The sequence below is a fragment of the Uloborus diversus genome, chromosome 4, assembly GCF_026930045.1.
Source record: "Uloborus diversus isolate 005 chromosome 4, Udiv.v.3.1, whole genome shotgun sequence".
NCBI lineage: Eukaryota > Metazoa > Arthropoda > Arachnida > Araneae > Uloboridae > Uloborus > Uloborus diversus.
In genome coordinates this window covers 123,365,683-123,383,356 of record NC_072734.1, presented here as the reverse complement: position 1 = coordinate 123,383,356, position 17,674 = coordinate 123,365,683, and the positions used below count along the sequence as shown (strand labels likewise).

General features: G+C 34.6%; 1 protein-coding gene across 2 annotated transcripts in view; it reads left to right on the top strand.

The window, feature by feature from the left end:
- The first annotated feature begins 5,410 nt into the window (after positions 1-5,410).
- LOC129221289 (cellular tumor antigen p53-like) overlaps positions 5,411-17,674 on the top strand; it is a 61,923-nt gene continuing 49,659 nt past the window's right edge. For both annotated transcript variants that reach the window (XM_054855748.1, XM_054855747.1), the window contains exon 1: positions 5,411-5,854. In XM_054855748.1, the coding sequence (XP_054711723.1) occupies positions 5,498-5,854 (357 nt within the window). In that variant the 5' untranslated portion in view covers positions 5,411-5,497. The remainder of the gene's footprint in view (positions 5,855-17,674) is intronic.

The window sequence follows — 17,674 nt, the reverse complement described above, 5'->3', positions numbered from 1 at the left end:
GGGGCCTCAACCCCCAACTCCCGAAAAACCGCAGGATTTTTTCCTAAAAAAGTGAAAAATATTTGAAAAAAAAAAAAAAAAACTTTTATTTTTAAATGCTCAAAAACCTTGAAAATTTCTGAAAATGCAACTACATCAGGCATAAAAAATGTATACATCATGGTTCTCACGTTTCTGTAGCATATAGCTTGAGATAATTTTTTATGATTCACGTGTTTCATACATGGGTGCAAAACCTTCCGTCTAGACCACTGCACGCAAATGTTGAAAACGAAATGCTTCTTATCATTATCATGATAAAGAACAAAGTTGTTTCCGATAAACAAATTGTTGGCTAAGAGTTTAAAATTGTTTTTTAAGATATTGAAATGAACAGCATAATTCATTATTTCATCAAAAAATCGGTTCAATTCTTATATTTCAAACATTTTATCAAGCATTTTACTATAGAACGGAATAAATTATCTAATTTAGAAACATTTCAAATCAATTTTCCGCTACTGTGAGGGAAAAAATTCAAATTTCAAATTGTGTTTGTGTTTTTTTACGAATACCAGCCATTTTATAGTAATAAGCAGAATATTTGGAATAAATAAACAAAACATTAAAGCCAAATGACTTTTAAGAGTCAACACAATGCTTAAATAACAACAACAACAACAACAACAAAAGACATATGATAATTTTAATCATTATTTTTTTCGAAGATATTTGAGTGTACTATGACTTTTGTGGCATGTTATTTCTCTGTCCCTTCGTTTCTTGACCCATTTGAAAAAAAAAGAACTGTCAATATTTTGAAAAAACTACTGGGTTTTATTTAGAATGACATAGGAATGATGTGAAAAAATATTGGACTTTATATTTGAATTCAGTTCCGAGTTATTTTAGTTTTACTAAAAAAAGGGAGCTACTATATATGGAGATTGTATTGAGAAAAACAGTTTTGTTAATAAATTTTAATTTGGTGTAATTAGGATTAAATAATATTAACATAGATACGTTTTATCTGTAAATTAGGAATATCCCCCGCTCCCCACACACTATAGGAATGACTAAAACTGAGTCCTTGAAATCTTTAAGGTGTTGTTTCTAGCGGTATTTTCCCACTTTTTTGGGGGGTCTCGTTCGGGGGGGGGGGGGGGTAACATCATTCCTGAGATAGACATCCCTGATGCAGTCATTAATATTTTTTAATTGGGGGCCCCATAAAACAGAGCCCCGCAAAACCTAGGGCCAGAGCTGCCTCCAAGATTTAATATTAAAAGAGAACAATTTTTAAACATTGATAATGTAAAAAAGAAAATAAACGTCAATCGCTGAGGAAACCAGTACTGAATAAAATTTAGAATAGCTCTAAAAATCTTAGTCTAACTACAATCCTGTTAACACTTTCACTTGCTGTTTAATGCTGATCTATTACCATGATTGAAAAACATTCGGTTTTCGTGAGGTGTGTGAAAGTAATTATTATTAAATTACAAGAACAAAAAAAATGTCTCTGTAGAAAATGAAAATGCTGATATTTTACTTTCAAGAATAACAAATTAATTAAAAAAATGAGTGGTCAAAGCAAAATTTGCTGCCCTAGGCAGCTGCCTACTCTGCCTATTGGGAAATTGGGCCCTGGCTGGACACCTCAGGGCTGCCAAGAGGGTGGGAAGCAGGTTCAAAATCCCCGGGACCGGGCCCAATAGGGGGCCCGGGTGCCTCCTCAAATGAATTTTTTTTTCCAGAGTATTTGCTGCTAATTGAACTTCTTTTCATTGTTGAAAATGTAAAAACATCTCTCATTCCACATTTTAGCCCATTATTCAACATCTTGTTGAAAGCATCAAAGGCTTGTGGAGCAGTTCTTTCGGGGCGCCATCTTTCAGAGACGTTTCTATTGGGAAGGAAAACGATGAGTAGCGGGACCACCGTGACAAACAGAGCACGCAGCTTTCGTCCCCCTTTTACCCGGGTCCGAACACGGTTGGGTGATGTCACGCTGTGGATTGCCAACCTGTGGGTTGAGCCTCCCAAGCATTTCTTATGAGGTCGCGACATTATCCCTACATCATTCCAATGTTTAAAAATTAAAATACATAGGGGAAAAAAGCATTTTAGTGCTATCAATACTTGAGCAATGGCAAATCCATGAGCTATATGATTGCAGCACCCCCCCCCCCCCTACACACATTTCTACTAGAGTACCTGATACCACAACATCCTCTAAGATTATCTTTTATTTTGGTTTAGGGACAACCATCCCTAACAAATTTCCACAGAAGAGTCCCGCATTCACTCCCTCTAACATCATCCAAAATTCCGTTTTTGGAACTTCATTTTCGAATAATTTCTGCGAGAGATTCTCTAAACCCCAGCCCTTATCCTGAAAGATGCCCTGTAATTTCATTTTTAGTTCTTAATTTTGAGACTATTAAAGAAAGAGCCTTGAACGCCATCACATCTCCTTACTTCATCAAAAATAGCCAAGAAATTAGTTTTTAGTATTTTAAAATCGAAAAACAATTTCAGAGGAGTGCCAACTGTTCTCTTCACATGATTAAAGATCATATAAAAATTTCATTTTTGGGACTTAAATTTCAAAAAACAATTGGGGTGAAGGTTCTCCGAACATTTCTCCTTGTCATCAAAGATAATTTACTACCTATTCTGTATTTGGGACTTAAATTTTCAAAAAATTCTTTGAGAGTAACCCCAATCCTCTCTCCCACCACATCATAAAAACTCATCAATAATTTCGTTTTTGCATTTTCAATTCCGAAAAAGTTCCGGCAAAGAATTTCCGAATATAAATCTTTTCATTAACATTTACAAAGAAGGTTTATAATTGTTTTGTTAGAACCTCAAAATAAAAAAATTTCTGGAGGAATGTTGCCCGAACCTCTTCTGTCTCCAAAATTTTAACAAAGATGGTTTACAACTTAGCATTTTTTGTATATTTCATTTCCATTTTTGAAAAATTAAAGAGCATTCTCCATCATACATCCCCCCACCCCCTCCGTCTTTCTCGTTTAAAGTCGGCAAAAACTTCATTGATAGGACTTTAATTTCGAGAAATTTCAAAGGCAGAGTCTACTAGCTTTAACGCATTATAAAAGTCCCTGAACCTCTCTTTCTCCTAACATTACCTGTGTTCGGTTAACTGCAATTTTAGAACTATAGTTTCGAACTTTTTCCAGGGGAGGAGGACCTTCACGAATGTTACACTTATGACTGCTGGTTCATATGGTTATTCCTCTTTCCGTGCTCCATGCAATTCTCTAAGTTTGATTGTGCATAATGACATTCCCCCCCCCCCCTCCGTCCAAACAATACTCTACACCCTCTCTCTCTCTGTCTTGTAACATATACGTTTGGAAAAAAAAAAATTGAATGACTTCAAGAATTTTGAAAGTCTTGTGTCGAGATGTTTGTTTTAACATTAGAATGGTTTGCTAGCTTTTTTTTAAATTTTATTCAACCAGCCTTTTTTATACCTTTTATGAAGAAAAAATACCAAATACAATTCCGTCTCTCCACTGTACACTGACCCATGGTATGACGCCTAGACAGTTTACTATAAAGCAGATGTTGCTGTATAGAAGGCGCACTTGAGCTTACTGAAATGTAAATAAGAACTGAAGGCAGTCGGCAGGATTTTTTTAAGGGGTCTATTGGTTGGAGAGGGGGCCGCCAGGGTTGGGTTTTGGACTGTCCAGAACTGGTGTAGGAGAGGACAGGTTTTTTTACCGTCCTAAACTGCTAAAAGTGTCCAAAACTAAGCTAAAGCGGTGTAATCTAATCAATTCTTATTTACTGCACTATTCGTAATGCATAAATATAGATATTAATGAGGTTTAATTAATGAGTATTTGATAATGTTTTTCTCCAAAATATTCATTAAAAAAATATTTTACTTAAAAAAGTTGCCAATAACTTTTTTATAAAAACTTTCTTATGTAACAGTTAGTAGAGTTATGAAAGGATAAGAAAATTTGGTTACTAATGTCAAAAAAAAAAAAAAAAAAAAAACTAAACTAAACTATCTCATGCATACAAATTAAAATTTTAATCAAGAATTCAACTTCAATGTAACTGGATTAAAATCAGCTGCATAAATAAGTTGAATGTTCTCATTGAACAAATGCTCAATTATTTTCATACAGTTTATTCTGTTTTTGATGTTTTCTCACAGAATACAATTTTTCTAAAAATGTAGTTTTGGACAGGACGGTAAAAAACCTGGTTTTTAACAGGGTTGGCAAGGTGGTGTCCAAAACCTTGCCAACCCTGGCGGCCGCAAGTCAGTATTTTGCCCCGGGGCGCTGTTTAGCTATCGGCGACCCTGGGATCCCTTAGAAGGCTTGTAATTCGTCTCCTCGCCCCCCCCCCCCTCCTATAAACGTTTTATGCTATTTATGGTCGGATACAAGTGAAAACATTTTTGCACCTCCCCACTAGAAATTTTTTGTGATCTCCTTTGACATTAAGGATGAGCCTGGGGATGAAAGGCTCTCTTCTTATGGGCAGTTGCCCATTCCTGCCACTCTGTCTATGTCTATGGCGTTAGTCCTAATAGTTGCACTCCATTTAGTTACAATTTATTTTTGTTTTTTACCCAGCTGTTGCTGGGATCTCCAGGAACTAGGTTTAAATCCTGATGAAAAGATTATGTAAGTTTGACTAGATTATGTAAGAAAATCTTATGATTTACCAAGAGCCGGATGAAAACGTTGATTTGAGTGTCTACGGTGCTTTACTTTGGAGTGGGAACCCTGTGTCAAATGTATATGCACTTGAAATCAAGTGGAAATCACTTCGCAAATAATCTTAGTCATGGGTCTCCATGGGGGGAGGGGGTCAATGGCACAGATCGCATCAAGGAAATTTTTTAGTGTGTGGGGATAATTTTAGAGGGGTTTTGATCTTTTTTGTTTGGGGGTAGGAGCGTCGTATCCTGGGGGGGGGGCACTCCTGGCTCAATGGCTAAGAATAAAAACATATAAAGAAAAACAAAAAAAAAAAAAAAAAAAATCCTGGCAATTACGAAAAATATTTGCCTTAGAAAAGATTTCAAAAATGAGGAAAATATAAACCAAAAATCAGGAAAATATTTTCTGACGAAAGAAAATCCTTATGACTTTTACGAGGGGAAGGAAACGCTGTATCCCTACGAGGAAGGAATGCTGTATCAAGTAATATTGCAACAAAAAAAATGCCCGTTCCCGCTTGCACAAAAGACGTGACATGTATTGAGCTTTACGTTCTGAACGGAGTATTGACATTTTATAAAGCGCGTTTAAAATTAAAACTTGGAAAAATAACAATTGAAAGGGAACGACACGCATGCGTGTTGTTGTGGATTACATCTACACTGCGAAAGCAAGTCGAATCAAGTTCTGATAATAAAAAACCAGTCGGTTCCTGCCCGCGGACGATTCTAGACATGACGCGGCGTGGGGGGAATAATTGTTTTTTCCCCGCTTGATTTTGCAAATTAAATTGTAACATGCCTGGCTGTGCGGTTTGGGGTTGTTCAAATAACAACGAAAAGACCGGCAGTTCTGTTTCGTACCACAGATTTCCAGTGAATGACGAAAGGCGCCAGAAATGGCTGTTGCAATGCGGACGTGACGCGCACACAGACAGCTCAAGCTTGCGGATCTGCTCCGAACATTTCGCGGACGAAGACTTTGAAAGAGACTTGCAAGGCGAATTGATGGGACTACCTTTAAAAAGACGCCTAAAAAAAGACGTCGATCCTCATGTCAATTTGATTAAAATCAAACAAGAACCCATCGACGAAGATGAGTATTACCAAGCAGACGACCCGATGAGTCCTCGGACTACTTGGGGGCAAAATGAGGTAAATAACGTAAGCGTTTTCGGCGCGCGCATGCTCATTCTCTTGAATGAAGGACGATATCTCCTTTTCCAAGCGAAGGCGAGAGGAAGGAGGGGAGAGGGCGAGTGCGCCTTTTATTTTATTTTTCTTTGCTGAACAGCTGTTTCTGTAATACGTTTGTCTGCTACAGTGCAGATAGATTTTGGGGAATCATTTTTTTCCCCCTCTTTCCATATTCTAGAAATGAAAAATGAGGGGTTTTTTTTTTGAATGGAAAAAATAATTTTTTGTTGTTATAAAAATTTAAATTCAACTCGTTATTTCAACAAAAATGCAGCCGGGAGGGAGAGCGCAAAATGATACTCAATGATATTTTATCAAAAAATAACTCAATAAACCACACCACCGAAATTGAATAAATAATTTCTCAAAGTCTGGGGGAGAGGGAGGGGGACAATTGCGCCCTCCTGCCCCCTGCCGACTTCATGTCATTGCTCTAATAAAGGTTTTTTTTTCTTTTTGAATTCTCAGCATTTGCAATAACAGTTTTAATTGGCTTTCATTTGAATTGTTTTTGATGGAACAACTATTTTAATTAATGGATTCAAAATATCGGCCTCAAAATACTTTTACAACCAGGGGTGCACATCCCTCCCAAAGGCAATAGTGCGACCCTTCCCCCCAAAGGGAATAGCGCATCCCGCCCTCCGAAACGACACCTATAAATTAGATTTAAAATCTTCTAAAATTTCCCTCTCTAAAAATTTTCATGGTATAGTGTAGTTTGTGTGTTCCAAAAACACTCTCATGTGAGCTGGGCACCCTTTATAACATGTTCATAGACATCTGCAGCAAATTTATTGGTGGGGTGGGGGTTGTCACACTCTGAAACTTTCTATTTAAATGATTGATTCAAAAACAACCAATGTCATATACAGTTAGCTCTCTGTTTAAGAACTTTTTCTATTGACAGCTTTTCATGGTCCCAGATGATCCCCTTTAGTTTTAAAAGCATTCTATTTTAGGACGATTTCTTTGTGGTCCCTTGAAAGTCGTTTAATAGAGAGCCAACTGTATATATGACAAATCAGCTGTGCCCCCCCCCTCCCTTCAGACTGCTAATATTCGATGGTGATCTATGTGGCCCGTTGTTTTATTTAATGTTAGGAATCAAAAGCAATGTTCTGAAACCTTCCAAAATTAGGGGTGCCCACTTTGGTGGGGGGGGGGGGGAGTTGAGGAGTGTTTTTCTTTTTTGGGGGGAAGGGGGGATAAGGTTTGCAACATCGTCAAGCGTTTGAAAATAATTGAACTATATCAAAGAGATAACCATTTCTATACCCTTCTTAGTTGCTGCAAGTTTGAAACTCTTAAGTGTCTAAATATGAAATTTTATTTGCTATTTTTTTCATTATTTATTTATTTATTTCTTGTTACCATTTCTTTTTTATCAAGAAAACTAAAAATGTATTTTTAAAATTACGTTATTGATGCAATAATGGCTCTTTTCTTAAAGTAAGGCGAAGTCTTTCTTACCTGTCATTGGTTTAATATTTTTACATCAAGTTATTATATTTTTTAAAAAAGAAGACAAATAGCATTATGTCATATCATAGCCATTTTTGAAACATAACGTCAGTGTATTACTGGGTAATTCTTTACGTCCAATTTATTGCTTTGGAAGAAGGATAGAAAAGTTTCCAGTCTTATAAATGCAGTTTGAGGGCTGCACTGTTAGGTGACGACTGAGAAAGAAAGGGGGTGGCCAGGGTCTGATTTAAAAGTGTGAAGGCCCCGGGGCAGCAAAGGAGTGGAGGCCCCTTATCAGGGTTCGAAAAGATCATCATATTTTCGAAAATATCCGGTACTTTGATATATATGTATATATCCGATATTTTCGCCCCGTGAAAATTAGGATTTTTTTTAAAATTTTATTGTGGGGGCCCCTTTGTTGTGGAGGCCCCGGAGTAATTTTAGTTTTAAGTTTTTTTCTTTTTTGTTTAAGTTAATATTAAAATTAAGGCAAAAATTATTTAACGTTTTATTTTGCTTACAGAATTGTATACTAATTTAATTCAGAGAGCATGAGATAAGTCATTAATATTTATTGTCTTGTTCACTTTTGCATATTTACTTTTTAAGGCCCAAGTAATGAATGGTTAGAAGTCTTTTATTTTTCCATGAAAAGGTAAACATAAATATTCAGTCACCATGCACCATTTCAGAATTCTCTTTACTTTGCCCTTTTTTTTAAATTTATTTTTCACTGATAGGATATTAATGTTTTTGTGTTCGCTAGTCTGTAATGCTGCATAGTCATACAGGGAAAACTTAGGGATTTTCCCCCTCTAAAATAGAGTGCCAACCCTGGGTTTTGAAGAAAGCAGGGTTTTGGTTTTAAAAAACTGGTGTACTCAAATTTTAACAATCCTCTTTGTTGCATTGAAAATTTCAGAATGAATCATAAGCAAGGTTCTTTTTCTAGATTTCAAATCCCGTTTTCTCGAATATGGGGGTGGGCGGGTTTACCCGCAAAGTAACTTTCGTGATGGGAGTTGAATCCTCAGTTAATCCTACCCCATTCTAATCTCCTTCGGCCATCGTCATCATTTGCACTGCGATGAACTTTCGGACACTATTATTATTCCTTCCCACCCGCGTAAATTGAAAGCGAAAGAGTATTTTTATTTCGCAACATGCCCAGACCCGATTCAATCTTTTGTTGACTCGTTTTCGTTACCTCACCATCTGCGGTTTCCGTGAAACTATCTCTATCGCGTTTTCTCTTGCCTATTAGTTTCGGGCAAGTCGTTGCTTGTCGGGGAAATCTAATCGAAAGAGCGAAAAACTGCTTCGCGCTCCTTTCGAATTCTGTGTCGCTGTTAAACGTTGTAGCAGGGCCATGGCTCCACGCATTTCGGTATTGTAGATTTTTCTGCTTATATTTTAATTGTTTTTAATTAAATTTTGCTCAATTTATCTCGTTTTTAGCTCATTGTTTAATGTTGTAGAAATTTTATTGATGCAAATGGAGAGGTGTTTTTTATAGGGATTTGTAGGGGAAAATTGCGTGAATTTTGAAACTGAAATTTGATCCTCGAAATGTTTTAATTTTTATTTTTGCTTATGAATTCATTGTTCCTACTCATTCATTTCCGAGAGTTTGAAGTTCTTTAGTTGTAATAAATTTGTTTAGTATTGTCAGTTGCTGTGAAATGACTAAAAAATATGTGAAAATAACCCTTTTTTTTACTGTAGGGATGTTTAGGGGGAAAAACATATGACGTGTATTTTAGCTCAATATTGTCAAAACTATATAATAAATGTTAACAAATTTAATAAAAAAACATTTGGACTTATAGTAGTTGTCGTGTGATAATTAAAAAGAAAAAAAAAAGGAATTTGATTCATTTCCCTCCGCATCCGTGCCCCGTGCCCTTTCACTGTAGCACTGCGTGTATGTGCATATTTTGCGCTTTGTAACGTCGCTGAATATATATTTTTTTTTTTTTTAATTTTGGGCCTTGTTTCTTTATTTCCTTAAAAAAAAAAGAGCAAACTGTAGATACTCAATGTAAATTATACCCCAGAACAGTAAAAACCACGCCCGTTTTGTCCTTCATTAACGAGCGCTCAACTTGGCAAATCTACATAGATCAATACTGCCTACAGAACATAATGCATATACTATTTTATTAAATAAAAACGAAATGAATATTTTCTTTTTAAAAAATGCACAGAATAAAATTCTATTATAGAAAGCTTATTTCTCTTTGAGCAACCTTTTTTTTTTTCGTGTATATTCTTTTTGTTTTAACAAACTAGAATTTTTAGCAGAAATGTTATCTGTTAATTTATCAGCTGTTGAGATAATTAATCAAATGTATTTTACATTTCACTTCTGGTTGATATTTTATCACAGAGATTATTTAAACCATGTTTAAACATATCCTTGCTGAATAAGAAACTAATTTTTTCATTTATTTCTCCCCCCCCCCTTCAAAATAAAAAAAAAGTCATATAGTACATGTTTAAGGAACTTTTTGGTCTTCACTAAGAAAAGCAATTTTGAACAATTTAAAAAAAACCTTTTTTTTAAATTTAATTCTTCAGACTGGGTGGCAGTGTTTTGATTTTCACCTGAATTCTGGTGCTTTTTGTTATGCTTTTGTGGGGGGGGGGGGGAGCGCCTCCAATTTTTTTTTCATTACTCTAAACTTTTCAAATACTTTTTAAGAATATTCATTGTGTAGACCTGTTAAAATGCTATTCTTGTATTATATTGCTGTTTTCATACTTTTGATGCCTTCATTTTGAAAAATTCGATCATTTTCCAACGCCTGTGGCCGAATTTTATTTTGCTTTCTGCGACAAATTTTCTGGACCTAATGGACCTTCTGCAAGAATGCTCTGTGAAGTGAAAAATGAACTAATGGACAAACTTAAGTGCAATTCATTTTAAAAGTGAAAAATTTATTTATCTATTAACATATTTCCCACAACTTCTTGTTTAAGTAAATTCATCTATACAAAAACCAAAAGCATTAAAGCTCTGTATGTGGGCTTCCAACAAATTTCAGTTTTTGCTCGAGAAAAAAAGGGACCTTGAGCTAAATCTATATTGGAGAAAAAAATCGAATCTAACCAAAAGCATTATAAATTATTATGCTAATTTATGTAATGCTAATGTAACAAGGTTCGTACTTCCTTAAAAAACCCTTAATTTCATCAAGCAAAATAATGTCCCTAAATAAACGCTTAAAAAGTCCTTAATTTTCTGAAAATTTCCCTCCTTTTTTTAAACTATCAAATTGGTCCCATTTTTCTATTTTAGCCTTCATATCTTCATTCTCCGTGATATTTGCGGAAAACGTACATTTGGGGGACATGCCAACGACGTCAAACATGTGTTTCGCCGAAAATTGCGTGCTTCCTTTTTGATTTCAATCTTATTGCATCCTGCAAATATTTCAATCATTTTTAATGTTGGAAGGTTTTTTCACCATATGGTTATTTTATATCTGCTTATTTTATTCATTATTTCAATAATATTTTTATTTCTTAAATTTATTTTAGAAAGACTGCAAAAATCAGTCAGAAAAATGTGGTCTAACTCCCACAATCTCGGATGTTATTGAAACTTAGCATGGTTACTTTTTTATGCATTTAAAACAGCTTTCAAAATATTTATGCTAAATCTGTAATGGTTAAGGCCAGTCTTGCATAATATAGACGAACGCGCGAACAGCGTTTGCAGAAAATTTTTGGCTCTGCAGAAATTTTTTGCCAATGTTAATAAAAAAATAAAAACAATAATAAAAAAATTTTAAGGGAATTTTTTTTAAAAAATCCCAGTTTATTTCTGTTGAAGCCTTTCTCCAAAAGCCTTTTAAAGCACATGTGTGAAAAATAACGGTTTTAGCAGTTTTCTTCAGTTGGTGAAAATTAAGAACAAACTATATGTTATTGTAAAAAAAAAAATAAATGATTGTTTTTAGCTTTTTTTTGTCCTTTTTCATATTTGAGTATAAATTTAATTCTTTATTCAAGGGTGAGTTAGGCAAGATAATTACTTGCAGAAAATTTTCCAGTTAGGATTTGTGTTTGCAGAAAGCTTTTCATTTTATCTAAGTCTGGTTAAGGCTTTACAGTGTGTAAAATTTTTTGGAATCTCATGATTAAATGAAGCAACTTCAAGTTGTTCTTTTGATCCTGAAATAGTATTAAGTTTTTAAAAGTAAGTTTTTTAATTCAAATTTTGAGTTTCAATGCAAGAAAAAAGGATTATCAATTATTTATTTTTCACTCAGTTGTAGAATTTTTACTTTACAAACAAATCTAATTTTAAAATTGATGTTCTTATTTTCAATACCTTAAATTCAAATGTTATTTTTTAAAAAAGATATTTTTCTCTAAAAAATACGAAAAATGGACATCATTGAGTGATGCAGCCAGGATTGAATTCTTGTTCTCTCAACTCTGTTTGAGGACATGGGAGCTAGAAATAGCTGCCTCTCTTTCAAAATTTAAATTTATATAGAAAAAACTTGCAAAAAATGGTCTAAGGCAGCAAATTTGTACAAAATGGGATGTTAGTAGCAATAGCAAATGAAAAGCAATAAAAACAAAGCCATAGTCTTGAAGAAAAGAAATTTCAGTTATGTTCCTTCAATTTGCCTCTCACTTACTCCCATAATGTATGCTAAAAAATCTTTAAAAATAATGCTTTACTGTACAAATAATTTTCTACAGTTATCTCCATTTTCCTGATCTTTTTTTAGAATTAAAATTTGAGAAACAAATATTATGCTTTAAGAATAATATGTGCCATGTATTGTATTAGTTACTACCCAATTATTTCAAGCATAATTAATAGGAGAAAATTTTCATATTATCTTTGAAACTGTAAATTAGCCATTTTTTGTTGACTTTTGGAATATCATGGACTCTGGGAGCTATTTTGATCCACATCCCCTTTCTGCATGATTTTAAAAATTATTATTATTATTATTTTGGATTTTCTCTTTTTTGCTCCCTGACTACTCTCATCCCTATGATCTATGAAAATTTAAAATATAATTCACTGATAATGTGAATTTGCAGTCAATTGCTCCTGTATGTTTATATATCAGGGGTTCTCAAACAATTTCGGCTCGCGGCACCCCTTTGAAGATTAAGAATTTTCTCACAGCACACTAGTCCATCTCTAAAATAAGTCGTTATTTTCAGGGTTTTTTTCCCCACACCTGAGCACAGGGTGGTCATTCCAAACTACTCTCGTTTCGACTTCGAGATTTCCCGTCACGTGATCGATGTCGTCGAAAAAATCTCGCAACGTTGAATTCTGAACAGCTCGCAGCTGTCTATCGAAGAGGCGCCAATTTTTTCGATTATTTTGGTCGGCCAGGAGGTACACGTGACTTCTTCCAACCAATGTCCTTTCAGTGCAGCTAGTTTTGTTTTGCTTTAATCTTTGCATGGAAATGGAAAAGCGCGAACTTTGACGACTGGCACGCTAATGGCTATTCTTCAAAGAATACGTTTTACGTTACAAAGAATCACACCGAAATAATTTTAGATTTTCTTGAAGCAAGTTCAGATGTTCTTAAAAATTAATTCTCCGAGAATTTTACAAAATAGTACACAAAGGAAAAATGGCAGAGGGTTCCGGTGCAAAAAGCTTAGTCGAATGGCAAAAAGTAAGTCATATTTTTTGCTTATTACAGCGTCTAAAACAAAAATCGAAGAGGTTAAAACAGCCAATACATAAATTTGAAAAAAATTATCCGTAAATTTTGTTGATTTACTATATAACACCATCTATGTTAGTAAGAATGTCTTATATGAAATATATTTTTTCCCAAGAAACTATAATCGAAATAATAACTTTAAAAAAATAATTATACTAAAAAAAAAAAAAAAAAATCTGAACCGGCATAAATGCAGACGAAAAAATATAAATAGTTCGTAATCGTGGATTGAATATTATGTTGTTGCCGTGTCTAATGAAGTGCAGAGTGCGAAAGGTTTAGAGGCATCCAAAAGTCTTGATGAATAAATCTGCAAATGAATAAATCTCTTCAGCTGATAAAGAACTTTAAAGTTCAATTCAAAGGAAAGATCCTAAATTGAAGAAGAAAAGAAAAAAGGAGCATTTTTAAGTATTCTCTTTTCCTTGAAATGCATCATATTATATAGCAGCCAATTTACAAATGCTTACAGTATAATCGAATACAGTATTTGTATAATATTGCTAATTTTGATGTTGGCGAAATGGAAAATCAAATTTTAGAAACAACTCCCCAGATATTACCAGCCTTTCTACTGTTTTGTAATTAGTTAATCAATATCAAATTTCAGTAAAGAAAAATAAATTTTCTTACAAATTGAATTCAATTGAAATTGAATATTGACAGTAGGTAATAAATAAAGAATTTAGGAAAAAAGGGGGGAGGAGGATTTTATAGCAAAAGAAGACAAAAAAAAAAAAAAAGAAAAAAAAAAATACCTACGTCTGTGGCGTACCCAGCATGGGTGACACCTGGGGCGGTAATTTGTGATGTCACCCCCCCCCCCCCCTAAAACGCAAAAAAAAAAAGGATTGTATATTCTGTGTAAATTTGAAATTCATACAATTTTCAGAAACTAGTACTTTTGTGAAAAACTAAATTTTAAGTGGGATAATGTACAAAAGAAAAATAACATTTATAAACGCTTTTTACATAAAATTTGCCCTAGACGCATTTGTGCAGGCCGTCGAGCGGTCAAAAAAATTAGAGGGAGTAGGAAATTCCTAGCCCCTTAATTATTTCAAATGCATTATTTCTTGAAAATTAGAAGTGCCCCTGATCCCCCCCCCCACCCCCACCCTTACCTTAATTCCTAAATGATGGGTTTGGTTACAAGAAAGTGGAATCAATGGAAGTTATCAACCTTAGCCGAATGCATTTTCATTCACAAACTAACATTTTTTACATTGAAAAAGAAGCTCTTAACACGTGTCTTCCGAAACACGTGCCTGCATTTTAATTCGGGTGTTTGTGCATTATAATGTTCTTATTAGATGAATTAAGCATTTTAAGCTTTGAAAACTTGTTGTAAAGCGAAAAATGTTGCATATATACCAATTTTATATTTGCAGTTATACCCCCCCCCCTGCACCATTTTTGGGGTTGGCCACATCCTAATTGGTTTTCCTCGTGCCAATACCTATCAGAAAAACCAACTGCCGTAATTTTATCACAAAAATTCCACGTTCAACCACTTTTCCCCTCCCTCCCCCTTTTACTATGTTCAAGGTTCCTAACATTCTAATTTGTTTTCTGCTTGCACCTTTCAGAAAAACTAACTCCCGTTTTTGTGTCACAAAAGTTTAACGGAAAACCACTTGCCCCCAGCGCAGTTTTAACCCCCCTCCCTCCCCTTCACAATGTTCAAGGTTTATAACATTCTAATTTGTTTTCTGCTTGCCAATACCTTTCTGAAAAACTAACTCCCGTTTTTGTGTCACAAAAATGTAACGGAAAACCACTTGCCCCCCCCCCCAGCGCAGTTTTAATCCCCCTCCCTCCTTTTCACTATGTTCAAGGTTCGTAACATTGTAATTTGTTTTCTGCTTGCCAATACCTTTCAGAAAAACTAACTCCCATTTTTGTATCACAAAAATTTAACGGAAAACTACTTGCCCCCCCCCCCCCCAGTGCAGTTTTAATCCCCCCCCTTGCCCCCTGCACCATCTCCAAGTTTGGCAACATCCAAATTCGTTTTCCTCGAGCCAATACCTTTCAGAAAGACAAACTCCCAAATTGTATCACAAAAATCGCACAATCTCACCTACTTTCGGGCAGTCGAGATTTCGCTCCGCAAATAAGCGCCCGAAAAGTCACTTTTCCCCTTCTTTAGGCGATTGGAATTGCTACTTGTGAGAATTTCCTTTCGAGACCCGCTTTTTTCCCTAGAGCGCCATCTAGTGAGGCGATCAGAACTAATCTCGCAAGGTGAATTTCGAGCTTGGAATAAGCGCCCAGTTTTTGCCAGGGTTGGCTTTCTGCCGGCAGAAACTAGTTTTTGCCGTGCCAGTGGCAGAAACTGGTAAAAACCGGCAGAAACTGGCAAAAACTAAAAAGCGTCTTTAATAACTTTAACTTAACTGAACTTTTAAAGTAATTATTAAATGATATTTGATTAAATAAACTGAGTCATCAAACTTCATTTCATCGTTGTAAAAAATAAAATTCTATGCTAATTCCCTTGATTTAGTTTATAAAGGGAACTTTTCAATTGCAAATGCTCGTAATATTTGGATTAATCTAACAAAGGACAAAAATCATATGGGTTCTTAGGAAAGAGGAGTGACATACAAAATTAAACAGGAATTATTGATTGTAATTTGCTTGCTATATGCTTCATCTAAATTGCTTGTGATTTTAATTATCACCTGCTTCAAGAAGAAAGTGTCAGAATTTTACTTGCCAATTTTAACCTAGATTTTGTATGTACCTAATGTCACAACTATGCAAAACAAATTAGCCCCATTTCTCGAAACTAATTTTTCCAGTCAAATTTTTACCACTTTTCCAGTTATTATATGGTGGACCAGTTTGAAAAAATATACACTAGATGAAATATTCACGAATATTGCTTGTTCCTTGATGCGTTGCCTGCTAGCTCTTCTGTTGCAAGAATATTCTTAAGTTTCTCATTTGTGCACATTAAATTGAGAAACTGTTTAGATTTTTTAAACCACCTTTTCTAAGAGGCAACTGCAGGGTCCAAACAATGTAACATTTGTTGCAATGTAACAATTGATTGTGCTTTAGTTAACAATTTTTTTTTCCATGTATTTTCTACTGTGTGTCAACATTTAATTTTATATCATTTTGTGAGTTTTTGCCAGTTTCTGCCATGCCGGTTTTAACCGGTTTCTACCAGTGGTTTTAACCGCCCCGGCAGAAACTTGCCAACCCTGGTTTGTGCACATATGTGCAGCATATGCACATATGTGCATATGCTGCACATATGTGCTCAGGATCATATCCTCCTCCCAAATACTCCGTTGTTATATAAAACTACAAGTGTTAATATCGAACTATGGTCCTATTGTACTACCATCTACTTTTCTATGTTGTCAAACCTTGGGAGAAAATGACGACACACAACAACATTTTTCTTTTTGAATTTGTGACCTACATAATTTAGGTTTCAAGAACAGTATGCAACTTTTTTATGTTCTAGTTCAACTTCAGAGAATCACACATAAACAAAATTTATCGCAAAAGATCAGTTGGTTTTGATATCACTCTTTTGCAACAAGTTTTGTTACAGTTTTGCACTGTTGCCTGGTAGATAAAAATGGCTTGTTGATCACACTTTATCATCAGTCAGACTTTTTGATGATGATAAAAGAGAATTTCGTGAATTTTTGTCACATTGTATCAAAAAATGGAGGATTTCCTTACTGGTCAACCAGTAATTATTTGGTGGACTCACCTTACACAGACATTTCACGGCACCCCTCTCCTATTCTCATAATGGGATCTAGTTTGAGAACCCCTGGTATATATAATACGTTTCAAGTACTTTGCCACCTGGAAAACTTAGAAATGGTGTACCTAAAGTTATCTAATTATTTCCGATGAGTCCTTACAAATTTTTGAGAATCCTTAAAAATACCTTAATTTTCACTTTTAAAAATGAGTATGAACCCTGTGTAAATTATTATGTTATAGCAGGGGTGATTGCTTAAACAGAGATGCCACTCTCATATTTAAGTTTTCAGTCTTAATCTCTTAGCACTTATCTGTAGTTCTTAATACCAGAAAAATACAGATGCAACATCTATAAATAATTTTAAAGTAAAATATGCATTACAGTTCAGGGGGGGGGGGACCCTTCCCCAAAGAAAAAAAAAAACAAACTAAAACATGCATGTGATTTGAAAAAACAAATAAGGATCACCCCTCCTCCTCCCATAAAAAACTAAAGTATGCATTAGACACTTCTAACGAAGTATCCCCCTCCCCCCCCCCAAAAGGAAAATGAATTTAATTAAAATATGCAATACAGTTTGAAAAAAAAAAAAAACATGCATGTGATTTGTTGAAAAAAATGAATGAATAAATAAAAGGTCACCCTCCCACAACAAAAAACTTAATATATGCAATACACAATATTATAAACAAAGTCCCCCCCTCCCCAAAAAAACAGGAAAATTAATTTAATTAAAAAACACATTTTAGTCGGAACAAATCAGAAATTCAACCACCCTACCCAGAGGAAAATAGGATTTTATTAAAATACTAAAGAGAAATTTAAAGCAAAATTAATGCATTTAAAGCAAAA